The sequence below is a fragment of the Triplophysa rosa genome, linkage group LG11 (assembly GCF_024868665.1).
Source record: "Triplophysa rosa linkage group LG11, Trosa_1v2, whole genome shotgun sequence".
In the NCBI taxonomy this organism is placed as follows: Eukaryota; Metazoa; Chordata; class Actinopteri; order Cypriniformes; family Nemacheilidae; genus Triplophysa; species Triplophysa rosa.
Window position 1 is genome coordinate 10,951,859 of NC_079900.1, and position 27,123 is coordinate 10,978,981.

The following is a 27,123-nucleotide window of genomic DNA, read 5'->3' on the forward strand; positions in this document are numbered from 1 at the left end:
TTTCTGTCGGTTTATCATATCTCTCATTGTACAATGTTAGACTTTTTTCTTCCTACCACACAAAGATTTTCTCATTATTGTGCTGTTGAGTGAGGCATTTAACCCCAGGTTTCTCTATGATGACCGTATCTACAATTGCTGTCCTGTAAAATGCTTTAAATAACAAATGTTTTCTAAATAACAAGTCCGTAAAGATTTCTCATACACTGCTCCTGTCAGGAAGTGCACCGTAATATAATCATTTTTGTTTTTAATGATGTAAATAACAGTACCCCAGCCCTCAGGTGATCTTATATCTTTTGGGTAACTGGGGTTAACGTTTAAGATTGACTCTCTGGACGTTGTGTTGTGTGTTTTTAGATGTGATTTTCGTCTTGTGTAAGTGGTTATCACAGGTGATGGGTTGATGTGATGGAATGCTCTGAACTGGAAATGCGTCAGTGCTTACATACACACACATCCCGACTCTTTAACACTTACATGCTCAGACACATGGCTGAGTTGTTATTGAGATACACTCAGGCATCTGCTGCTATTCATTGCTGTTACTTTGGCTGAAAGGAGCACACAACAGTAATAACAGGTGTGTGATTCACAGCATTATAAAATCCCTCGAAACGCCGCATATAAACCTATATTTTGACTAGATACTCTTGCATTTTCTCCAAATGTGAATTGACGGCGCAATTCAGTTCAATTTACTTTTAAAGCATGAAGTGACACAGAGCTCCAGTTCATCAGAATGATTTCTTTTGGCCAATTTCCCAGACAAATTAAGGGAGCAGACAGAGAAGTCCCAGGAGATGCAAGCAAGGTGTAGATGATGTTATCACGGCCCACAACAGCCTCTCACAAACCTCAGTCCATCTCTCCTTTTTAAACAAAGTCCCAAACGTTCATTACCTCCGCCTTGGTATAGATCAAGGTGCACTGACAGCTGTAATGGTTTTATTAATGCATATTGTCAAACCTGGTTTGCGGTCTCCATTCCGATTTGTCACACAATTCAGCTCGGAGTTTAGTACAGGAAAGTTCCTCGGTATATTGAGCTCTTTAGTGTGATTCTGTGTAAAATGTTTGTAAGGACATTGTGTGGCTGTCTGCTCGATTTTGTGTACCTTTTAGTAATGGGTGTAATTGAGCTAAACCTGTTATTTAGCTGCATACTTTTGGCCATGTGGTGCTTTTTGGCAGTATTTAGCGGAAAACGTGAAAACGTCAGCAGATTCTTCTGGCTCTGCAGGTAGCTCATAAATGTGTGTGTGTGTGTTGCTGTGCAGAATAAATGACATGGTGTATACTCTCAGACCCACAGCTGAGAGAGTTTGTTTTGCTCTGTGGTTCATATTTAACGTGCTGCTTGATGGCAGTATTTTTAGAAATGAACAAACCTTGTGAGAAACAATCCTGTGATAGAATTTTTGTTGCAATTTTTCAGTAGTCACAGTGTATTACAAATTCCCTCCTCCTCTCTCGCTCTTACATACACACATGGATGTACTTGTCTGTTTTTGACCCCGCTGTGAGTGTGACTCATTGCTGGCTGTCCTCCTGCTCGGCTCACCTGACATCAGAACCCCACGCCCATGCCCGCACACACACACATCTCCCACACCCACGCACACACACACACACCCACACGCACACACACACACACACACACACGCACACACACACACACACGCACACAAAACGCACCTGCTGTTCTGTCACTGAAATCACTTGTAGGCAAACACTTCAACCAATGTGTAATAGAGTGCTGCAGGGATGACATATTTTTGTAGGCCATCCCAGATGTTAGCGTAGCACTGGTTCCATCGACTGAAAGCCTGTGAATTTTTCCTAGACTTTGAGAAGATCTCAAAAAATAAGCTCAACAAGGTTTTTGATACTTACCCTGTTAGCATATGCTGGCTTGGTATGTTTTGATGCTGGTTTGCGCTGGTTTAAGTTGGTCATGTACTGGTCAGATGGTTTAAGCTGGTCAAACCAACATCAAAACATACTGTACCTAACCCAGCATATGCTGCATATTTTTTTCAACAGGGAAGGCCTACATGTTTTGTCTATCATGATAATCTTGTGATTTTTAAAGCCTAAATACAATCGGCAGAATTAAAAAGCTTACACGAGGCTATAAACAGACTACACGGTCGCTTGATGACCTCACCACCACCAGGCCTCTGACAACTTTCAAACTTTATTCAAACGTGTTCCCTGGAAAGTAATTACTCCGTGAATTAATTCCCATCCACATTTTTAGAGTTGTGCCCATGTTGCATTATTTGTTAGATTTTTGTGCATGACGACGTTCAATCCCTGTCAATGCATGTTGTCGATTTAAGCAACTTGTTAGCAACCATCGTTTTTAAAACATTCAAATTTAAATAATCACGCGCGGGTTATAACCGGTACGTTTTATGTCATAGAATAAAACATGAAATATTTAGAGGTTTTGTTAACCACAGACCTTATTACACACATGTAACCAAAAACCCTTAGACTTAGGTACCAGAAGTGCTAAAATGCTAACGCTCTTCTGAGTTTTGCACACAAAAATATGTAATTCCTGCAGTACTTTATACACCTTATGGTTGTGTTTGTGTGATAAAGTGCCTAATGTTTTATTTATTTTTGACAAAAAAAGGGACAAATGGAACAAACTGTATTTAGACGTTCACAGTTCTAAATGGCAAACTATATTCTATTCGATTGACTCTCCATTCATTGTATATCTTTTGTAATGAAGAGCATTTAAAGCTGTGTTTTATTGGACAGGCAGGTGGGGGAACTGGCAGTAGATGATCTGTGTTCTATTGTGAATTTACTTATTACCACATAAGTCATCAGGTGTGTGTGTGGTTTCTACTCTCTGCCAGAGTTCAGCAGAATCAGCATTGAGGGTGGCAGAGGAGTCCTCAGGGTGATATTAAAAGTGAGGAAGCGGCAGGATTGGGCTAATTTAACACCCTATTGGTTTTTTTGTACGGAGCATGTATAACTGGCCCCTGTGAGCAGATCTTTCTCTACCTCTCTTTCAAGAGGTACAATTATCTTGTGCTGGGCCAGTGGTCAGACTAAACGATGGTCCTTGTTAATGTGTCTGAGTCCGTCTAACTCTTGACAGGGCTGCTGTGGGCTACGGCTGTGTCTGTCTTTAATGGTTTATGTGGAACAGGTCAATTTCAACCAATTTCAATAAAGCACTTTTAAAGAAATGACCTAAACTCTCAGTGGCCGTAAGGATTGAAGAGAATGATGTGAACACCCATCTTATTATTATTATAGGTATCCTAATGGAAAAAATGGAATGCTGTTAGTCAGAAGTTGGCCTTTTAAAGATACACCAGTGTTTGAGAGTGTTGACCAGTGTTTGAATTAGGGATAGTTCACACAAAAATGGAAATTCTTTCATCATTTACTCACCCGCTTGTCATTTCAAACCTTAATGACTTTCTTCTGCAGAACACAGAAGATATTTTGAAGTAAGTTGGTAATCGAATAACTGCTTCACTTCTTTTGTATGGACACAAAACTAATGTCAATAGGTGCCGTCATTGTTCGGTTACCGACATTCTTCAAAATATCTTCTTTTGTGTTCTGCTGAAGAACGTCATACAGGTTTGAAATGATATGAGGGTGAGGAAATGATGACAGCATTTTTGGGTGAACTATCACTTTAAGTAAAGTGAGTATTTTGGGGAGTCATATTTTGAGAATAATTGTATAATACGCCTTTCAAGAATAGCGTTTTTTAGTTATAAGATCACAATCAATTTAAAGTCATATGAAGTCATAATATTTTAAAACCATCTCATAACACTATGACATCATTCCCATAATTTTGTCTGTCTGTATTCTCCACGTTATGACTTCATCTATCTCAAGATTTTCTTACTATTTTAATGTAACATTATAAACACTGTCATAAATAGACAGCTTCCCTGTGGGTTTTCTGGATACTTAAATGTGATTATAATTGATTTTTCAAAAAAAAATTTGCAGCCAGGTTTGCTTTGTGAGCTGTAATGCAGCCATCTGTGTAGTTGTGAAGGACAGATGTGGGGGTGGTGCGCTCATGACTGGCTTATTTGAGTCTGTCATATCTACAGTAAGTGATAGACAGCAGTTGTGTATAGCTCCTGTACTGCACTGGCTCAGCAGCACATACGGTGATACGATGGCAGGTCCTTGCTGTTGGATCTCTGTAACAACCGGCACCATTTTCAGGATAAATAAGAAACAAATGGACTTCAAACACTTATAACATGACTCACAGTGGGTTTAAAGCATATCGGATTGTGTGTTTTCCAGCACTCGACCTCATGGCCTTGACATTGTACTGTGAACTAATTACCCGAAAATGAATAATTACTTAACTTTTATCTTCATACATTAAAAAAACATCTGTGTCATTCTTTATCATCATTTTCCAATTTCTTGACGGAGAGCCGTCACAAATTCCTCTTCTATTGTGCAAGTAGTTGTGGGCAGTATTAGTCATGCAGGGATTAGCATGAATATACGCAGCTTCAAAAATCCACTTGAAAACTTATTTGATCTGGGCAACTTTGACATGCTCTTTCCTACAATGATTTGGGACACATCTTCTTTTGGAATGGCATACAAGCTTCTTTATGCAATACATATTTCCACACAATGTGTTCGGTTATATACTGTTCATATTATAGTAGGTCATTCAACTATTTTATGCATTTTTTGCACAAATTTGCATGAGTAATAAAATAGTAAACGGTATGCAAATTAGGACACGATTGTCACAAGGGTGTGCAAAGCAGCCGGTATTTGTATCTGTATTTTTATTTGTTGAGGGGGGTAAGTATTTGTATTTGTATTTGTATTCGAGTAAAATTCAAAATAGGCGTAAAAATCCAGTTTTTTGCGTTACACTTCTAATTTACGTTATAGTGTACGTAAACAGAGCGAACATGAGAGCACCCGACTGCAGACGTCAATAATGCAGCGTAACGGAATAATCTCCTGATCAAACTCCGCTTCCCGAAAGTTATAAACTGCCTCCGGAACCCAGTTAAGGTACAAAAATCTATTCAACAAAAATAGTGATGCACGCAGTGAAGTCTTTTTTCGCTCAGCCGAGCCTTCTCTGTTGCTGTGTGGAGCAGCCTGTGTCAGTCACCTCTTTTACCCCCCACCCCCCCGACTCCTGAATGTCACTCACTCACTCACTCACTCATGCGGGCATGCACTGCGGTCTCGTGAGAAAACGCAGCTTTTTGACATAAAGTTTTTCTTGTTCCCAAATACAAATATTTTTTAGTATTTGTTCGAAATAAGTATTCGTAAAAAACACGCTATTTGTGCCTTTCCGAATACCGTATTCGGGTTCGGCTCCACCCCTAGATTGTCAGATGCCAAGGGCCACGATGCTGGAATAGTGACCCTACAGATAGATGGTTGGATTGTTCTAACAGTCTCAAATTGATCTGAGAGGACAGCTAAATATATTATATTGAAATATTATAATAAAAATATTGCTGATGTGTTTTGTTTATCACAAATGTTGTTATCGTTGCTTGACCTAAGTGTTACTTTTCGGAACGGATTGTACATTTCCACAGAGGCTAATTTCAGCATGTCTCTCTTTTTGCCGGTATTACTGCCCTCAGAGCTCAGCCAATAGAGGTCTATAGCAAATTGAATAAAGGCAGAGGGTTAAGCCGGGCATCTGGCAGACCCTGGTGTGTTTGTACATCTGCTTGCACGTGTCTGTGCGATCTGCGCTCTACATCACCCCCTGCTGGCCACTGAACCACGACGGCCCTCGCAGTGGCCAGGAGCTGCCAATATCCATCAGCATCAGTGTGGGCAGCCTGCTGTGTGCTCTGAGCTGAAGTAATGCGCCGCCAGAGAGCTTCAGTAGCGCCAAGATAACATGCGCAAATTACGATGAAGGGGAAACAGAGGTGAGCACCTGGGAGGGGGTCACGTAGCGGCCAGTCACACATGGGTCAAGACAACTTCTTGAATATATGTTGCATAGAATAAAAGTATAATGAGTGCCTGTGTAGTATTTCTGAGTATGCTGTCAGGTGTTTTATACATCTTTAGAGTATTGGACCTGTTGGACAGGTTTGCTGTGTGTCTTCGATAGGTGCCTTAAACCGACTCATGGCTGAATGGGAAATTTAGTCTTGGCTTGACTGTTTTGTGTGTGTATGATACAACATAAATGAAGCTTGGAATAATATGGAATTATTGCAGTCACGATGGTACTTTTGACAAATAAAAGAGGAGTTTGGGTATATAGTGGGTGTCATGTCATAACAGTTTGTCAGTTTGGCCTTGCTTAGCGTAAAACATATCAAATAATGCATATTGAAATTTTAAAATGGTTTCTATGATGGTTAGGGTACTGCTGTATGAGCCAGGTTGTGTTAGCGCAGTATAAAATAGTAGACATCAATAAAAACCCGTGGGGGATTGACAAACAAATGTTTGTGTGCTCGCTTGGTTAGGGTTTCTTGTTTGGCAGCTCCACAATCTGATGAGCCGTCACATTGGGCAACCGCATGTGACAGTGATGTTTTAAACAAAACCAGAAAACTCATGTTGCCTTGTGATGTGCTCAGGAAAAAATAAATGCAAACTGCTTTTAGATGAATCAAACCTCTCGTGAATAAGACAGCAGGTGCTCTGATGGGACGATTGGACTCGCCGCTCTGTTCGAGAGTTGGCTGTGGCCTTAAGTCAGTTTGTCAAAAGCGTCTTGTCAAAATGTCACACCTTTGCCTCCAGACTGTTGCCTTCCCCCAGGCTGAGGCTTTAGCTCGTCCGCTGTCATCCGTTCTGACATGGGACCTAGATTTGCTCTCAACGGTGCGGCACTGCAAACAGATTTAACCGGTAGATGGAAGAGGACAAAATGGCAGGAAGCGGAGAGACTTGTGTTTTGAGAAAGACGTGTATATGGTCAAGGTCTTTGTCGAGGATTTTGTGGCTTTTTTGTAATGATGTCAGCACTTTCCGAATGCTCTTTGGATGAGTGATTAGTCTGAGTAACAATGACAGACCTCTGGACCAAGACTGTGTTTGTGCTCTTGCGATGTGCAGGAGATTTCAAGATGCTTAGAGTCGCTGTCATCATGTTCCAACTGTCTTGCTTGCCACAGCTGGCTCATCTCTTTCTTTGCCCAGGAAAGTGATGAAAGATTTGTATCCAGTGACTGAGAGCATTTGGGTATGTGTAATGTTGGCTTCATGATAATACACAAAGTGGTATAGATATTTGGGCACATTATATTTTATTAATGGTACATTTTGGTTCATTATATATTTATTTGGTTTTATATATTTGTTTGTTTTAAATGTAATTTATTTCCTAAAAACTGAAGCCATGACATCATTTCCTGTTGCATATATTTGCAATTTTGTGTTCCAGTCCCATAGCTACATCTTTCATGTTGGTCCACCTCAGGTGAAACTGTAAAACTAAGCCAGCTGAAAGACTTTGTTCTTTTTCTCTTTCCCACTGTGCTACTGTGGCTCCAGTGGTGTAGGAATTAAATGCATTAGCGGTATTAATGAGCACATTTAATGACGACTATAGTGGCTTGACTTCTGTAATGGTCCTAATGAGAAGTGTGATTGCTGGGAGCTGAATGGCCATGTCATGTTAAAAGGAGTTAAACTGACATTCAGAGAATACAAATCCACAAGAATCAACGATATTCATAACTCTTTATAGAGTATTTTATTACACACAATGATTTACTGCTCCCAGTTTAGTAAGGTTTTACCCTTTGAAAGGTAGACGTCTATCTCTTGTCAAGTTATGCTTTAGTAATATCAAGGTCATGAAAGAGATGTGATGCATTTTATTATGACTATTGGGGGTGTGGGGATAAAATGGAAATTAGTTATTTTAAAACTCAATATTCTTATTCATTTGGAATATAATATTGTGTTGAAACCTATAGTATTGCCAGGTCCCAGCCCAAATGTACCCAAATGTAGATCGTCCTGAGCAGGGATAACCGGAGGTTCCTGAAGGATGAGCCCCGTTGTGTGTGCATAAGAAAATAAGAAAAGGAGGGAGAGAAATTGACTGAGGCATCACACTGTTGAAAGTCAGTTAGATGGTAATTAAAAAAGGCAGGAATATTGGATCTCTAGCTGGGCTTGACGTAACTGGTAGAAAGCTGCTATTAGTAAAGTACATTCTCTGCTTTTTGCTCTCTTTGCAGCCAAGCATCTCAGACAACACAGAGACGGGGGTTTAAGTAACACATTCAGAAGGAAACATGAACATAAGAAATATTTAGTGTAAGGAAGGTAATGTGGTGTATATGTGAGAAGGTGGTGGGAAGGAATGTATTCATTGTCAGACAGTAAGACAATTGATTAGGGAAGGAGAGATGAGAAAGGTCAAGAGAAAAAGTATTTTTGGAATGATGTTGGGTATCCACACCCAACATTTTTTTTTTTTTTTTTTTTTTTTTTTTTTTATTCATATTTTCTTAACATGTTTAGGCCACTTCACTTCGCTGGTCCAGAAGAACTTCCTATTTTTTTAACACTACACAACAGTTTGAATGAAATACAACCAACAGAACATTTATAACTGCACCAAAATGTCAAACGATCATCTTTAAAATTTTATTATATGTATGATTAAAAAGTAATAAAAAAAACATAATTAAACCGGAAGTGCTTCTGGTGTTTGCATCTTGCAAAGTGGTCTATATGATTAGCAAAATGACAAATGACAAAATTTTTATAACTTTTAAGAACAAATGTTTAAGAATTTTTTTATTTATTACGTTTTGAATTGTTTAGAATTAAAAGTAAGTTTATATTTAAAATAAAAACAAATATTGAGAATAGCATTGAGAATAGAATACTCTTTCGGGCCATCAACATTCTGTCCTATTGGCAGTTTCTCTTTTAAGCATAATTTTCATAAATACTATATTTTGTTTGATTTCTCTCTTTGTTTGATTTTGAGTATGTTGGATGTTCTTACTGGAAAATTGATTTTAGCTTTGTAAGTACAGCTGAAGCAAGCTCCAAAACCGAGAGGAAAAACTAAACAGATACATCCATTGTTTTATTGAGCCTTCTGCTTTCTCTTTTCTATTCTCTACTATCATATTTATGCCTGTGAGTGTATTAATATTTAAGCAGTTGGCTGGCAACCAATGGTCTTTGTTTCTGTAGAGTGGTTCAGAGGGAACCAGCTAAACGTTAACCTTAGTGATTAGCATCCTTTCACAGCAATGTTTACCTTGAGCTTTCATTGCTGTGGCTTTCTGACCCCTCTTTGTAGAATATCATAGCTACATCAGTAAACACTTATTGTCAGGTCAAATGTTGTACCTCACCAACATTCTCATTCACATATACTGTAGTTTGGTCTCTCATGGGTAGGACATGTTTTGTAGAACATCAAATGAGAATCTAATTAATCTCAAGGGAAATTTAAGGGTGAACTGTGTTTTTTTATGTTAAAATATGTTCTCCTTTCCCGGCCTATGGTGTGCCGAGACTATTAAAAGTAAGCTATTCTTAGAATCATAACAAATCACTAAAGGGCCTCCATGAAATCAATGGAAGTTTTTTGGCTTTTAAGCTGCGTCACATTACGAAGGCTGTCGGCCACATACTTGGACGTCATTGAGGTTGTCATTTCATTAAATTTAAAAAACATTACATGTACATTTACTTCTCGTAAGATGCAATCACTGTAGTTTCATTCTTACATTCAAAATGTAACTATTTCTTTTCTAAAATAAAACATGACATAATCAACTTTGATGATGTAGGTGGCCGACAAATGTGATCTCTGGAGAATTGAGCCTTTGGAATGAAATGCAGCCTTAGTATGAATGATGTTATTAAGGATATCGATGTACCGGTGTACTCCTAAACATTGACAAACTCACATTTAGAAGATAAAAGCTTCAAAGTTTTTATGACATCATTCTGCACTTCAGCTTCTCTGTTTTTGACCAATCAAAAGCTTTCTTGAATCTGATGTGACCCACTCAGTCAGAAGTTCTTCAAAATTCTCAACACAAAGAGTGTTGCAGAACATTGTTTTGTTTAAAGCGGAGCTATCATGCTATGTTATGCACTCTGATTTCTTTACACTGTTAAACGTGCTGGCTTCTCATGCTTAACATGTTGTTCACTTGTTCAAAAACGAGTTGGACGTATAACATAGTACTTCTGTACTTGATGCACCCCCCGAGCACTCCAACTTGTTTTGGAAAGTTTTTTCTAATTCTGGATCCCTGTGTTGTCACAAGGATCCTATTCCTTTTATTAACCAAAAGCACGGCAAGGCAAAAGAGCCCGCCCACGAGCCAACCGCTTACCATCAAGGTTATCTGCACTGCGTCAAGATGGGCTGCGCTGCGCTTCAGTTCGTTACTCTTGCGATAGTTAAGTTTAGGTGTGACTGTTTGTTCATGGCATTTCAGTGATGGATGTTATATAAATGGTGGATTTAACGCTGGATTTGGAGATCGTTTGAAACTGATAGATGGCGTGGTCCCAGTGCTAAAAGATGCCGGACATGAACTGCACGCAGTAAGTCAAACTAAGTCATGTGTTTTGTTGGCAATCGGCATGTACGTGCATAATGTACAAAACACGAAGGGATTAATGTGTTGCTTGCACATGCTGTAGTTCCATCCCACTCTCCCTACTAGTCCCACCTCTAGCAGCTGGTGTTTTTCCGGAATTAATCGTCCAGCTGTATCTCTCTTTTATAAATTAAATATTCTTCGAAGATACGATGTATGCAATCTGTATAGGCACTCAAGATTAATGAGATTGGCAGAAACTGAGTGTGTGACACTATCTTTAATTGAGCAGCCCGGTTTGTGGTTCAACCATTGATTTGATTTAGGAGCGGGGCTAATTGTTTGTCCATAGATTGGTAGATGATGCCCGGGGTGGAAGGGGCAGTAGGAAATTGAAATTTTTCTATTGCAACACTACGTTTGCATGATGTTTTACATCCTCTATTTGTGCCAATTTTTGGTGTGGTTTGTTGCTTTACCGTAGCCATTTTTATGTATGTACTTACGAGCACCTGCTCTACAGGTGGCATTAAAGGGAAAGCCTGGCATTCTGACTCTTTCGCCCTTGCGTCTGAAATCTAGACCAACAGATCACAGATCTGTTGATGTGCTGTCACTCCAAAGATGCATCTTCCTTCAGCGTGGCCGGCTCATTAGCAGCAGCTATTCAGCTCTTCACGTCCACCGCCGGAATTCATATGAAAGAGTGACAGGCCCTCGCTTTCTACTCTGCGAATTACTATCACAAAATGCCCCAGACTCTACCTATTAATAATGCAATTAGCTCCCTTTCTCTTGCCCACTGGCTTCTATTATATGGCCTTCGAGGCCATCGGCGCGTTTGTTTTCCTCTTGTGTGACACCTGGTCTGGTCCGCGCTTCGTCATGCCCGATTCGTAATGCTCTGAACACAACGCCGTTCCTCTCTCTGCGTAAACAGCCCTGTTTTTGTGAAATTAATAGTCAATAGTTTAAATTTGAAGAGTGAATAGGGTTTTGATTGAGTTTCGTCTGATGAATGCAGTGGCACAGGGTCTGATTATCGGTGACAGAGAGGCATGTTAGAGGCGTTATTTATACGCCACTTGTAGTGGCATTCATTAAACATAACGATGAGCAAATGAGCCAAGCTGCGTCAAGACGAAAACCACAGCTCCTCAAGTCTTGCTGCCTTCTCATATCCCCACTAAAAAATGCATCTTAAAGGGATAGTTCATATATATTAATATAAATAATATATTATTTTACTCCATTTTTCTACCTGGTAGACCTGTTAGTAGTTACTTAACCAGCCAATTCCAGTCTAATAACCTTTGTACTGTACAAGCTAGAGACCAGGTACCGTTTCTAAACCACCTTAAGCTGATTTTTTTGCAGAGATTGTCTTTCCCTCGTTCTGTAATTCTGTCTTTGTTCTTTCGTTCTGTTCCAGGCTCTGCCTTCACCCTGTTCCTCCAATTTTCCCTCTTTTATCTTTGATATCTGATCACACTCTCTATTCTTTCCCATGTCCTCAGGAGAAGGTGAGAGTAGCAGGCAGTCTTTAGTCACATGCCTTGCTGCACACAGGTCATCTGATCCGGCTTCTCTATGTAAAATGGAGCATGTCTCTGCATCATATCTATGTGAAATATAAATGAAGATCTTGAGCTCCAGGGCTCTCAGAATCACTTAACTTGCCATGTCCTGCACCACCATCTCATGGAAACACTATCATCCGCACTGTTTCTATCATTTCATGTTTGCCAAACAGGAAGTGAGATATTATTGCTCCAAGATATAAAAATGTTCTCAAATTGCCACAGTGTATACAAAACAAAAATTAAGCTAAAGTCTACAAAAGTGTATATTGCATAGGGATGTCAAGCGATTAATCGCGGTTAATCGTATCCAGAATAAAAGTTTGTGTTTACATAATATAAGTGCTTTGCATATTAATTTTGTATTAATAAACACATACAGATACATGTATACATATTTAGGAAAATGTACATGCATTCATTTATATTTAAATTATATATAAATGTTTATACATTTTTATATTTTTTTAAACATATGCATGTAGGCTATGTGTATGTGTTTATAAATGAATATGCACTGTACACAGACATACATTATGTAAACACAAACTTTTTTTATGGATGCCATTAATCACGTTTTATCGTTTGACAGACCTAATATTGCACAAAAAGATAAGAGCAGCCTGTACAGGTAGTCATGTTTTCAAGTAGGAGGGGTATTCTCATCTTTTTTAGACAAAAACCTCTAAAGCAGGATGACTGGATTACTGTTTTTGGTCTTAAACATAAAACGTCTTAAATGTGTGTATCTGCTAAAGATTCATTTTGCCAACTTTAAGGCATACATTAGCATATAGATGGCTTTAAAGCCTAAAGACAGATTATAAAAGCCACAAAAATCAAAATTTAAATTCAAGGGCTTTTTAAAGAGCAGAAACCTCATGTTGGAGGTTTGGGTAAGATCTCTCGTTCGCATGGGTTCCCTTTATCGCTGTGTACTTCTCCGCTCTCAGGGCCAGGGGCAAACATCGTGACAGTAAAGGTCAGAAGTGAAGCGTTATGCATTGGACAGAGAGAGAAACTGAGGAAAATATGGAAAGACAGGGAGAAACGGAGAAGGAGGGAGAGAGCGACAGATGGCCTGAAGGAGGCTGGTGTGGCTGCATGGGATGTCTGTCGTCATGCTGGAGTTCAGAAGTCGATTTCCTTTGTCACTTTACATCCCTCCTTTGATCTCCTTCTCTCTCTCACTTTGTCATTTCTAATCTCTCTCCACCTGTCATTCGCTCTCAATCACTCCATCCTTATCAGTCACCGCTATATACTTTTCATCATTGCTGACACTTACTAGCTATCGCTGAAACACTGGCAAACAGCTGATATTTACTACTTATCGTGCGTTTGAGGTCTTATCAGACATGTGTCATTAGATTTATTTGTTCATACTTCATAAGCATTGAAATAGAGCCTGATGTGAAAATAAAGACTATCAAAAACACTTTTATATCCAGATTAAATGCCTATTTGTATTCCTTAGCTGTTGATAGTGCTTTTATTTTATTTATTTTTCATGCTTTATTAATTTTTATTTTTTCCTCTTTCTCTCGGATTCAATTATCTGTTGAGTTTTATAGCCCTTTAGGTCTACTTCTGTTCTCTTTAAATGTACTTTTGTATAAACATGACTTGAAGATGAAGTCTGATGGAGTTTACTTAAGTACATAAGGGCAGCCGTTTAAGGTCAAAGGATAGTGTGCGTGGTGAGGTCACACATATAAGCGCACACTCTTGCAACATGAAACGGCTCTAGATCAAACCCTACTAAGCGTTCTCATACTCGTAGATAAAACACGGCTCCGATCAATAGATCAAAGCCTTCTGGGATACTGGAGGATCAATTAGCACCCAGCTGGTGAGAGTGTGCATGTGAACAGGTGATAAAAGGAGAGAGGGGGCATCCCGCGTGCTTTTTTCAACAACGCATCACATCCTGGTACAGTATTTATGACATCATCACCTCATTAGCATCCTCATTATTGTCATTGCCATTGCCATGGAAATTATGCAACTGTGGAAGTAATGAACAACTCGATCTTTCAACGCTGTCTCATGTGCACAATCAAAGCTCTCGTGCGCTTTTTGCATCTCCCATTTTGTTTCCCCCACACAGGAGAGACACTGTGTTTAGCTCCGTATCTGAGGAGGAACCTCATATGATCCTGTTGCTGTGGCAACAGGGCCCGGTTTGTCTTGGGCTACTGTCAGGGTCCAGTGAAGTTAAACGTCTGGGAGACAGACACAGTCCCTCATCTTCAGTCTATTCTAGCCCACCCTTACCGGCAGGATGTGTGCATGTTTGTGTATTGGCGTGCTTGTGTCACTTTATGTGTAACTGTGCCACTGCCATAGACATTCATGATTGTAACTTTTGTGAAAGGTTTGGGCAGAAGCTGTGTTTCCAAACCTAGTTTGCTCCCTAACTGGGACAAAGGCGTTTGTACATTTATAGTAGGTGATACATATCATTCCATTACATTACATCTTGCTGTTTTTTTCAGTGTCTTGTACCACGTTATGCATCTTTAAAGGGACAGTAAACCCAAAAATGAAAATACTGTCTTCATTTACTCACCCGTGAGTTGTCCAAATCTGTGTAAATGTCTTTGTTCTGATGAACACGGAGAAAGATATTTGGAAGAATGCTTTTAACCAAACAGTTCTTGGCCACCATTGACTACAATAGTAGGAAAAATGACAATGGTAGTCAAAAGTGCCCCAGAACTGTTTGCTTTCCTACATTTTTTCAAATATCTTCTTTTGTGTTCAACAGAACAAATAAATGTATTAATCAATTTTCCTACTATTACCGGATTATGAAAGTTTCTGTCCCAGTATATCATTTCTTTTCCTCATAGTGCCCTGGCCTCTCCATCTCCATCTCCTCCACTCCACTTCTCTTTCCTGTTAAATGGAAACACTTCTCGACTATGCAAACAACTTTCAACCAGCTGAGACGAGCACAGCAACTTAAACACACTTTGCTCATTTAGCTCATTTGTTCATCTGACAGGAAGCTATGTCTTCTTGCTCCAGGCTCCTCATAAAATTACAATGCCTATTTGTACTATTTAAAATAAAGATGGTATGAAATAACTCCCACAGTTTCAGGCAAACACATATGGGCCTGGATGTGATGCTTTTGAACGTACGCAACTCACTACAGCAAGTACTCCGTGTATGTTTAAGATGAAAAAGTAAAGCCTCCCATGACTCTGTAATGTAGGATTTGAGGTCAATAGTTTACGTGTTCCTGAGTGGGAGCAGGTCAAAGGTCATTCCTGCCTACTTAAATTATATATAAAAGTACAATCAAAACACATGTGGTTGTAAGTCAATGCATGTCATATATATATATATATTTAATGAGTTGTATAATCTTACCGTATTCTTTTTGAATGTAAATTAACTTTACATAATCAAATAGGATTATTTCTGTAAGGACCACTGTCGTCAAATATTTAAACATTAGCTATATTTAAGGTTGGCTGAATGAAACTGAAAATGTTCTGGGCAAACTTTCCGCCTGTCTATGCAGCGTTGCATGGACGCAGTGGGATCGCAGCAATACATGTCCCCCCACCTGGGGAACCAGAACAGTTCATGATGCTTAACAGGATTAAATTAAAATGATCTGACAGAGACGGGCAGATATGGAGGAGATGGGGATGGAGGTGGGTTTTGAGTGCGGCACGATTAAGCAGCTGACAAGGAGCAAAGAAAGGTAACTTAAATAGGACACAGTCTGCTGCACCTGATGTGATCGGCCGATGCAAGCTAGACTCACGTGACCTGCCAGAACTTTGAATTGAATTTACACAATACACAGTAGTGAATTGATCCATTTCCTTTTATTTGAAGGATTCAGTCGTTAAATTGGAATTGGAAGTTTGGAAGTGAGATTTTTATTTCGGCCCTCCTGCATTCATCTTCAGCTCCATAAAGTGTGTGTGTGTACGTGCCAGGCTGAGGTTTAGTGGATGATGGCTGGAGTTTCTGTCCTTCAAACATGACAAAGCTGTTGAGGAGGTCAATAGTTGTCAGGGGTGTTAGTGAAGTATATATCATTTTGAGTGGTGATATCCAGCTGATGTGTGCCTACTTATGTAGCAGCTGGAAGCTTTGTACTCGCTCCTCAGGTTGAGCTTGTTCTAGACCCGTGCGTACAGTCAACGGTCAGCCAACAACTTCCATCACTTAAATAGATGGGAAAATATTGAGACAGAAAATATAGGAATTAACCGTGATATACTGCAGAGAGAAGCAAAGAATTTAGGCTTTCTAATGTCCTGCTTGTCACGAATGAGTGATCTCGAGCAGATTGTGAAAATGCAGAGTAGACTGACAGTGTTGGAGGCTTTGGCGCTTACTCACGTTGCAGTAATGTAATGTTTATCGCCTTTGAGTGTGTGCGTGTGTTATTACCCACGTTACAATCAGCCGTGATGCAACACGTTTCAACAGAGACCATCTTCCGCTCCACACCCTCGGTATGCTGCAGTGGGTTGGACCCGGTCCATTCTGGTGTGTCTGCAGTCCTGCAGCAGCGAGATGAAAAGTTATGCAATCTAACATGTCACCGCTCTTCTGATGGATCTGGATAATATACTAACATGGATCTGGCCTTCAGTCGATAAGGTGATTACATCCAACACAATCTAGCTGCAAAAGCTTAACTATAGAGGGTATGCATTGATGTTACTTTCCCACGTGAACATGTCAGGACATGCCCTGGGACATGCCCTGGGACACGCTCCCCTGTGTGGCAAAACACCCAGCAAAGAGGAGAAGAGGAGAAACAAAGAAACCGGGACTAAAACACGCAATTATTTGCTGAAATTACCAGCAGCTGGACTTGACGGTGATCCTTACGACTTTCCTACGACTTACAAAGGAATCAGGTGTTCCTGGACACAGAAATGTTGCGTTTCCTGATATTGTAAGCAGTCATTTTGCTGAGTGTTTTGCCACCCATGGGGGCATGCTCTCTTGGTGTTCATGTGATAAAGTGATGACGATGTGGCTAATTCGTATGAAGTCGCACGATCTCATTCATACATTTTAGTACGACTTTCTTTTGTGCTAGTTACGTTAGGGGTGGGGCTTCAGTATCACTTTATTCCTAGTAATCGTGAGGGATGTAACAATTCACCGTGAGCCGGTTGAAAATCAATTATAATATGTGACTATTCAAGTCGGGTTAAATGAATTACGATACATGTTTTGAAAATCAGGGGCGCGCTGTGTTTACTGCAAACTTGGAAAATGTGAATATGCTGATATTTCTTTAAAAAAATGTAAAAAATCCAAATCAGGAAAAGCACAGTCTTAGTTTGTTTATATTAAAGAGACTTTTGTATTACTCCTTTTTTATTTGATTAGAGGTTTGTTTAAAAATGTAGTTATGTTATTTGACATAAAATATATTTTTAGCATTTGAGAAATAATAAAAGGGCACTTGTTCATTTCTCAAAAATCGAGAGATCAGTATCGTGAATCGCATCGCATCGCGAGCTGATGAATCCCCAGCTAACACAGTACGTTCTGACGACGTCGCCAGTTCGTCTTCATTCGGTCAACGTGACATAACTTTTTGACCACGTTCTGAAGAAGTATTGGCAATGTTCCATTTCTTAGAATATTTGCTTAGGTTCCAGAAACGTCCTAGCCACGTTCTCAAATAACGTCGTGAATTAATCCCATGGAGAACGTTGTAGCGACGTGATGTACTGGTCTTCAGATAACCTGGACACTGGTCATTTGGTCAATGAATCTAGTCATTTTATGTTATAATGTGAAGATGAATGCTCTAAATCCGACTTGTGACAGCTATTAAACAGGAGTTCAATTCGATACCACAATTAAAACTACATTTCTATTTATTTAGTGTGCGTGTCTGATATGTGCGCGCATGTGCCTTCTGTGATCTGCAAAGAGCCGTGCGCTCGCATCATTTAAACGTTAATGGTCATTTCTTTTTACATCACTGCCTGATATATTACTTTAGCGGTTTATTAATATTCTTTCTTTACTTTATACCTTACAGATGTGAGAGTAAACAGAATTTTTTGTGATTTTCGATCGATTTGGCGCGTTTCAATGAACGGACCCTGATGTTTTTGAGTGTGACTAAAGAAGCTTTTGATTTTTGTTTCTAAAAACAGACAACCTGCTAAACTTATGTGGTAAAACAAGAATATAATGTTAAGCTTAATGTTTATTTGTATCTGTCATAAATATCTGCTTTAAATCCTCTAGATTGTGTTGCAGTCTTTGATTATTTATGTCATGTACTACAGTATAAATAAAATATCTTTTGATTGTGATGTACAGTGCTGTGTTGAGTTTTAGAATCGTTATACTGTGCATAATACATATTTGAATTGAGAATTACTCCAATTATGCATACAATTGAATCTTTAACGCACAGATTAAATGACAAATTACTTTAATCCTCCATGTGAGGGATGATAATTTAAAAAAAAAAACGATTTTAACAATGTGACTGTTTGGACATGCTCATCACGTCCTAGAAACGTTATTTGGTATGTCGCTGCGACGAATATGGTACGTTCCAGGTATGTCTTCAGTGAGGTAATCACTATGTCCCAACAACCTCCAATCTTACGTCGTCACGATGAATATGGGAATCACAAAGTTACGTCGCTGGATCATTATTATGGTACGTCGTGGCAACGAATTTGGTCCGGTCCAGGTACGTTGTCACAACGTAACTGTGTTAGCTGGGTCGTAACATCCCTAATAATTGTACGTTTTTTTTACTATTTACAACGTACGAATTCATACAAATAAGCCAGCTCATAAAATAGTTACGAATACCCGCGAGATCACGTTATTACATCACAGGTTAGCGATCAGTTGCTGTTTTTTGGGTATAATTGTTGAGTCTGTTCCTACTGTATAGGCAGCGATTTGTCCATGAGTCACTGTGGCCTTCGTCGTCATCGCTTCACACAGACGCTCACGCTTCACACGTTCATGTAGCAAGGCGTGCAAGAGTGCAACACACACACTATGAACAGCATGCAAAGTTCAAACTGCATGTACAAACCCACACAATTAAAGCCAGTAATGCAGGCATAGGTCCTTTGTCTACTGCACACAGGGGAGAGCCGTAGCGTTTCACTTCAGTGCTCCAGTGTACTCGAGGGAGATGCACACTCGTTTTATGGTGAGACAGCAGTGAAAGGTTTTAGTTTACTGCCAATATTAATCTTCCTCTTAACACCTCTTAACACAAATACCCAGAGCATGTGTCACACTCAATCATAACACACGCGCTGCCTACATATGCACAGTTAATGTGAACACGGGAAGAGAGAGGTTGGGGGGCGTTTGGAATTTGTTCGCTGTTCCTCTGAGAATTTTCCTGGTTAAAGCGGAATGGCTAAGCGGGCACAGAGGCATTCAGCTGAAGAATGGCTGCGGTTATTTGCATGGCTGTGCGCGGCTGTAAGTCGGTCTGGGCTTGAGGTTTTGCACATCACTCTGGGACGTGAGCATTCATTGGGTGAAGGCCAAGCCCGCCTCACAACTCTATCAGAGAGTAAATGACAGAAAGAAGATACATCGAGGTAGTCTGAGAGAAGGTCTGCAATATCCTGTCCTCAGTTTTTTCTTTCAAGAGACTCAGTGATTTATTGTTGAGAATTATGACGCTGATTGAGACTGATGAAGATACAGTATGTACTTGTTATCAAACAAATAAGCATATTTACGAGACACGCTTCAGCGGTCAGTTCTTCATTGAATGAAATTAATTGTATGCTATGAAAGTTGTTTTGTGAATGCATTCGACTCAATTGACATGCATTTTGTGTAGCGAGTCATGATCATGCACAAGACCAATGTCATGCCTGCAGCTTTTTCTGTGCTCATGGAAACACATATGGCATGTGCTTTCATTCTTAGTTCACACCATGATACTCGGTGTAGTGATGACCGGAAAAGTGGGTATACTGTTAATTCAGGCCCCCATTTTTAAAGCGGCCCAGCAAAGGATGAACGCCTCATATTGTAATGTAACCAGGTTTCCACCCTGGTTTTGTGCACATTTTGAAGTTTTGTATAAGAAATGAGTGATGGCCACAGAAGAGGTGCAGATTCTGCAATCAATCCTGGCCTACAGGCTATATGAATAGACAACCAGGGCAGTACGCAGGATTTTAGAAATACCAATGTCCTAAAAATTTTTGACTTCCTATATATGTGCATTTTAAGTCTTTTAGGGTGCAAATTAGATAACAATCGCTAACGTACAACCATGTCTGTCTTTTCATGATTATCAGCATCAGTAAAAAAGTAAACTCATGGTCAGTATTTTTATACAAATATTATACAATCTATCAGGGCCGTGCAGAGACCTTTAAAGAGGCAGGTGCTCAAAGTATAAAAGGAGCACATGGAACAAGGCTTTAAATAGGGCTGTGCTCAAAACATCAATACAGCAATACTGTATATCGCGATGCATTCCTTGCTGATACGTGTATCAATACGGATGCTTCTGTAATTGATAAAGCAGCAAATGCCATGATGCTGGGATTAGAAACTTAAGTGAATAAAGTTGTCCAAAAACCTTAAAGGGATAGTTCACACAAAAATGAAAATTCTTTCATCATTTACTCACCCTCAGATTATTCCAAACCTGTGTAAATGTTTTTGTTCTGTTGAACACAACAAAAGATATTTGGAAGAATGTCAGTAACCAAACAGATCTCATCCCCCATTTACTGCCATGGTATAGGGAAAATAAATACTATGGGAGTCAATGGGGGATGGATCTGTCTAGTTACTGACATTCTTCCAAATATCTTAGCTGATGTTGAGGGGCTGCTGGGGATGTTGCTGTCTTTGCTGTTGTAGAAAAAATAGTTTTGTCATATTAAAAATATAATTATGATAATAAAAAAGCATTGAACGTATAAGTCGGAGGATTAGAAAATCAGAATAAGGCCATGTTCAGACTTGACTTCTTTTTCGAAGCTGCTAGCGTCTGTTTTAAATTATAATCCTATGTAATAAACCGTGTTTTCCAAAAAAGTGCTGAGCGCTTTTTTAAACGCCAGCGCCGTCGTCTCTTTCTGCAGCTCAGAGCGTCTTTTGAGGTTGAAAAAAAGTTCAACTTTTCTGAAAAAAAAAACGCCCTACGTCAAGCTCCCTTTTCACAGCAAACCAATGGTAGACCTGTCGTTTCCATGACAACATGCGAGGAACGTGATTGGTCGAGAAGGTTCAAGCTCTAAAAAATAAAATGGCGGCTGAAACGCCCGTTGGATAGTTTTGTATAAATGTAAGTTTAATTTTCACTTTCAGCAATTTCTGATTGCATTTCTAGCGAGAAATAAGTAATGTAGTTTTTAAATATGTGATTACTTATTGCAAGACGTACTCTGTTTGTAATTCAAATAGACTTCTGTTACGCTGTCTATCTGTTTCTCTGGGCTGCCTCCGAAGTCATGGCGTTCTGCTGATATTTGTATTTTTTTACTAAAAAAGTGCCTTTGTCAACTTTTTCTTGTTAAAAAAGAAGTAATGTCTCAACATGGCTTAAGCCTGTTTGACCAGTGTTACAGTGATACTGTAAATAATAATAATACTTCAAAGTGTTAATAGTTTTAGTCAAACAATATAAAAAGACCTGATCCCCCGACGCCCGTGAAACTTTTCTCCCCCAAACAGCAAACATCGATTCAAAAAGTGAACAAGCACCTTTGTTTATATATTGCTGTGTGTAGAAGTAACATTAGCTGCAGCTAACGTCACGTCAGTTCAGAGCAGGCTACACACAGCCGTGCATGCTCTCTTCACGGCGTTCTTGTGAAATACTACTACTTAGTTATAATAATAATAAATACACTAATAAGTAAACAAGCACACCGCTCCGCTGAAAACACCACTTACCCGGCAGCCGCGAACAGTATGTAGATCCTGGAAATGCGCTAAGGCGTCTGAACGTGAGGAGTCCTCCCAGATGAGGCCATCAGGTGAAAGGTCATCACGTGAGTCATTTATTTAGGGTTAAATTATTATTCATTAATTTTACTAATAGTTAGATTGAGCTGGGCTTCACAAAATGGCCTTTTATTACAAAAAATATGTATTTTTTGCCTTGACAAAAGGGCACTTTCGGCATTACGGGCCAAAGAGGCAGGGCCCGGTTGCATAAAGCACCTTAAGTTTTCCCCTTAAGTATGACACTTAAGGGGTGATTTCCCTTTACCAAAGACAATAGGAGAATAACTTAAGGTGTACTTAAGGACACACTTAAGGGAAAATTACACTTAAGGTGCTTTATGCAACCGGGCCCAGGTGCTCAAGCAACCCCCCCCCCCCCCCTCTGCACGTGGCTGCAATCTATGTTTCACAAAAGAGCATTTGGGTTTGAAATGACATAAAGGTAAACAAGTGATCACAGAATGTCCAGTTTTGAGTGAACTTTCACTTTTTGAGTAATAACATAGACATCAAATAAACTTGTTATTTAACTTGTTAAAATATACTTGTTTTTTATTTTATTTAAAACGGGTAACATTTAAAGAATATAGAAACAGAATTAAAGAATGAGAATTCATTTAGAGGTTATGCATTTGAAATATTTGCAAACATTATAGCTGTTTTAACCACAACCTAAACCCACCTGAGTAAGCCATGCGCTTTAGCATGAACTAGTGAAGGTCTGTTCATGTTTTTGTCTTGTCACACTGACATTACAGTACCTGAAAAGTGTAAATGCTTTTGGCCTTTTGTAGTTTACATGACTAGATTTTACATTCGGTCGTTTACCATGTTGACGTGGGTCAAGCGCGCCCACAGTAAACGACACCACGGGCGTGCAAACTCCCAAGAGCTGTGGAAAGAGGAAGAAAGCGACGCAGCCTGCGTTTTGCACGCGTTTTTAGACGGGACATGTGAACTACCACTGACCTCGAGCTGGGCTTCTGTCAAAAGCAACTCCCGCCTTCTTTCATTTGAGTGGACAGTAATGCTCAGCTTCCTTCATTTGATTGGCCATCTCAATTAGATCGATGAGCGCTTGTAAAACGCTGAGGTAGATCAGATCTGAGATCAGTCATAGACGTTTTCTACAATATTGGCAGCAGTTCATTCAGTTTGTCCTGTTGTTCATGACTTTTATGACACACCTTGGAAAAACTACCGAAGGTGTAGGCCGTATACCCGTGCATACCCTGCCCTACACAAGTTGGGACACGCAATGCCGACTGGCGTATACCCTCGACTACACCACTGATGATACCTTGTCCATCTTATTTCTGCTCAAGATTCCTCTGTGTAAAACTGCTGGTGCATTTAAATCTGGAGTTTGTTCTTGCAAGGCGAGACAAATATTGTATATATCCTGGGGACTCGGTGTCCCCTGTGGGACTGGGAGTTCTGGCCCCATTATTAAAGTCTCCAGGGGAGCAGAATATCCTAAAATAGTTTGCTTCTTCTTTATTAACCTCCTCCGTCGTTTCCAACCCTCGGACTGTCAGCAGCCCCCTACCCTTCCCTTTTTCTTTCTCCCATATTCACACACATCATTACATCACTACACATCATTACCATCACATCATTACCGCCTGTGTTTGTATGAACACCCTCATCCTTTTCTTCCATCTTCGGGGACTGTCTGTTTTATACGAGTGTAGTAACCTGCAGGGCTTCTATAGCTCTTCAGAACAAAGGGTCACCTCTGTACCTGTTCATCCCTGGTCATTCTGCTAGAGCTCGTCTCATCTCATCTCTCCGTCCAGACTTCTGTCTGTCCTAATGGTAGCTTTCACAGTGTCATCAGTCTCTGGTTTGCTTCGTCTGAGGATGGCAATTACAGGAAATCCAATTTATATTGTTTTTAATCTACTGATGTATTTTTTAAACTGATGGCATGTGTGTTGGCAGTCCCAGTGTGGTTTAGGTGCTCTGCTGTTTGCCTGATGAGGGGTCTGTATGTGAGTCCATTGAGTCTACTCGCTTGTTAATCGTCTGGGTCGCTTGTGAGGTTCACCCACCCTTTTCTTTAAAAAAAAAACTATCTAGAGAATTCATTCATATAACAATGCATGGTTTTATCATTGAGGAATGTTTGTAAACTTGCCACAGGTGCACTGAATCATGTGACATATGGGTTGACAAATAAATTCTAAAAATTTAGAAAAATACTTAATAATTTTATATTATTAATATTTATATTCATATAATATAAAATAGCATGAGAGATTTATCTTCGTTGTTAGGTTTTTTCTAAATTTTTGCTTTCACACCATACAACACATTTAAGGTATATTTTGTCAACCTATATTTTGTCATACCCATATACAATATACTACACCATAAAATTGAATATAACTTGGATTTTACAGAATTTTGCTTGTTTTTAGTTGTTTTTTGTTTTGATGGTGGGTTGTAATGTGTGTACTGATAAGCATAACACTACATTATTACAATACCTATCATGCTCTTGACTACTACAACAACTCTTGCTGTGCTTGCACATCTTAAACATTCTCCCAATTCATGGGAAAAGGAAAAAAGGTTAAATTCAATTTAAAATAACTCACTATTTTCATATATTTGGCATGGATGTACAGGGAGTAAAAATCTTGTGTGCAGATTTCTATGAGCGATGCGGTACAAGAGTTTGACAAACAATTTATAATAATAAATATACAATATCAATTTATCGATAGTGTTTACATTTTTAAGTGAACTGTGTTTTCTCTCTCTGTGTGTATATATGTATGTCTCATTTCACACTCCCTCACCTTTGCGTTATTTTCTTAGGCAATGTCAGAAAGATCAGGCAATGTTTCTGGCAGCCATTTCTCTCTCTCTCTCTCTCTGATGCGTTCCCCCTGAGATTGATTCTTTGCTTCTGTCTCTTTAATGTCATTTAAGTGTTTCTGTGGGCGCTTTTTTCCTTCTGCCAAAAGCCACCTCAGAAGCTGATGAGGTATCAACAACAATAAAAAAAGAAAGGAGCAATTTCTACAAGTAACCATAGTGAGCGCTTTGCTTCATGATGCGGGTGCTTACTTTAGCCCTTTGGGGGATGGAGTTCTCCACTCTAATGATTAAAGCAGAGCTTTTTACAATATTACACATCCAAGTTCAAAGTCCAACGCTGTGGCGAATGCTTGAGTCTAATAGCACATTCATATTGAAATGTGTGTTTGCTCCCATTGAAAGATTGGATGAAACAAATTGGCCACATATTACATTTTATGCCACAAGCCTCTTTCGGGTGGAGTGCATTTTTAGGAGTGCACAGGGATGCAAGTATGTGTTTGTGTTAAGGAGATCTCCGTTAGATAAAGCACAGTGCGAAATAACAGCCCCCTTTGCCCTGTGGCATGTGCCATAAAGGCAGGAAATAAAGATAAGCGTTGAAAGATGAGAGGCGAGATGAAGGCAGAGAGAAAGTAGGGGCAGACAGTATGTGCACACTGAAAAAAATGCCCACTAAAAGGTTAGACAAGCCGGAGGAAAAGAGGGAGTTGAGAGTAAATTGAAAAAGAAATGGTCCATAAAGGTGAGGAGATGAGGCTTGTACAGATTTAGGAGAGAAGCTCACTCCAGCTAACAGACCTGAGGAGGTTGCAGTGAAAAACTCACGGTGTTTCACTATTTTCTCACGCAGTTATCTTAACTGGCTGGACTCTAGTGAAATTGGTGCGCTTCATTCATGACCTGCCATGGTGACTGTAATAACAACCAATACAGTTGGTGTGAACTAGAGTTGCATTTTTTCTTCACGATTTGTGATGTGTTACCATTGGTGCTTGCAGGCATCATTATTACTATTGCACATACTTAGCAGTGAATTAATGTCAAACTCAATGTATCAAACCTTAATATGTTGTAACCCGTTGTTTCCACATGCATAAAAATACTTTAAATTATGCTGACTTTCAAGGTTTTGAAAATCCCATAGGCTTGCATTGAAGGAGAACCCGAGCCATCTATGCATCAGTATATCATTATATCATCAGTTATATCATATATCATTATACAGTAGGGCCTAGCAAACACTTGTTGCAATGGCATAACAAAATGTCAAAGTTTAGGTATGCGTGTTGTTGTATTGATGTGTGTTCTATTAAATGTTGACCTTAACCTTTCATTCATCACGTGGTTCGAGCGCATCAGTATCATGGTGATCCTGCTAAACTGCGTCACTCTGGGAATGTACCAGCCCTGCGAGAACATCGACTGCACCTCAGAACGCTGTCAGATTCTACAGGTCAGTGTGGACATTCTAACATACTAGCTTTGTATGTATAAAGTTTATACCTATTACTGTATTTACACTACCAATCAAATGTTTAAGTTCACTTGAAAAAAATGTTTCCCATACTCTTAAAAGTCTTGAAGGTGTGTGTTTCAATGTTTGAAATCACTTTTGTAGACAAAAATATACAGTAAATGTGCCAACATATCAATTTATTTAATTAGAAAACCAAATTTTTATAAGAAAAAAATATTTTTGGACCAAATAATAAATAAAAAGCAGTCAATGAGAGTCCAGCATAGGTCGAAATTCCTTCAGTACTATATAAAAAGCTTCCCAGGTTGAGACCTCAAGAAGCTGGATGATAAAATGCAAAGTGTACGATTCTAGTCAAAGGGTGGCTACTTTAAAGATGCTAAAATATAACCGAGTTCATTTATTTTGGACGCTTTTAGTCACAACATAATTCCCATAGCTATATTTGTGTTATTTCATGGTTTTGATTGGTTAATGTTATTCTAAACTGTGGAAAAATATGAATAAAGAGTGATCCTAAACTTTTGAACGGCAGTGTATACATGTGGGAAATGTGTGTTATTCTGTGTTTGTGGGATTAGGAGCATCATCATATCTAGAAAATCGTATAGACCACATCAGAAAATGTAAACAATGTTGGTCCAACGCTGGTCCAGATGAATTTCTTGTTTCAGTTTTTTAGCACTGCACAAAC

General features: G+C 39.3%; 1 protein-coding gene across 2 annotated transcripts in view; it reads left to right on the forward strand.

The window, feature by feature from the left end:
* Positions 1–27,123, forward strand: part of cacna1ia (calcium voltage-gated channel subunit alpha1 Ia) — a 166,523-nt gene that overhangs the window by 45,547 nt on the left and 93,853 nt on the right. For both annotated transcript variants that reach the window (XM_057346063.1, XM_057346064.1), the window contains one exon: positions 26,293–26,405. In XM_057346063.1, coding sequence (XP_057202046.1) covers positions 26,293–26,405 — 113 coding nt within the window. The remainder of the gene's footprint in view (positions 1–26,292; positions 26,406–27,123) is intronic.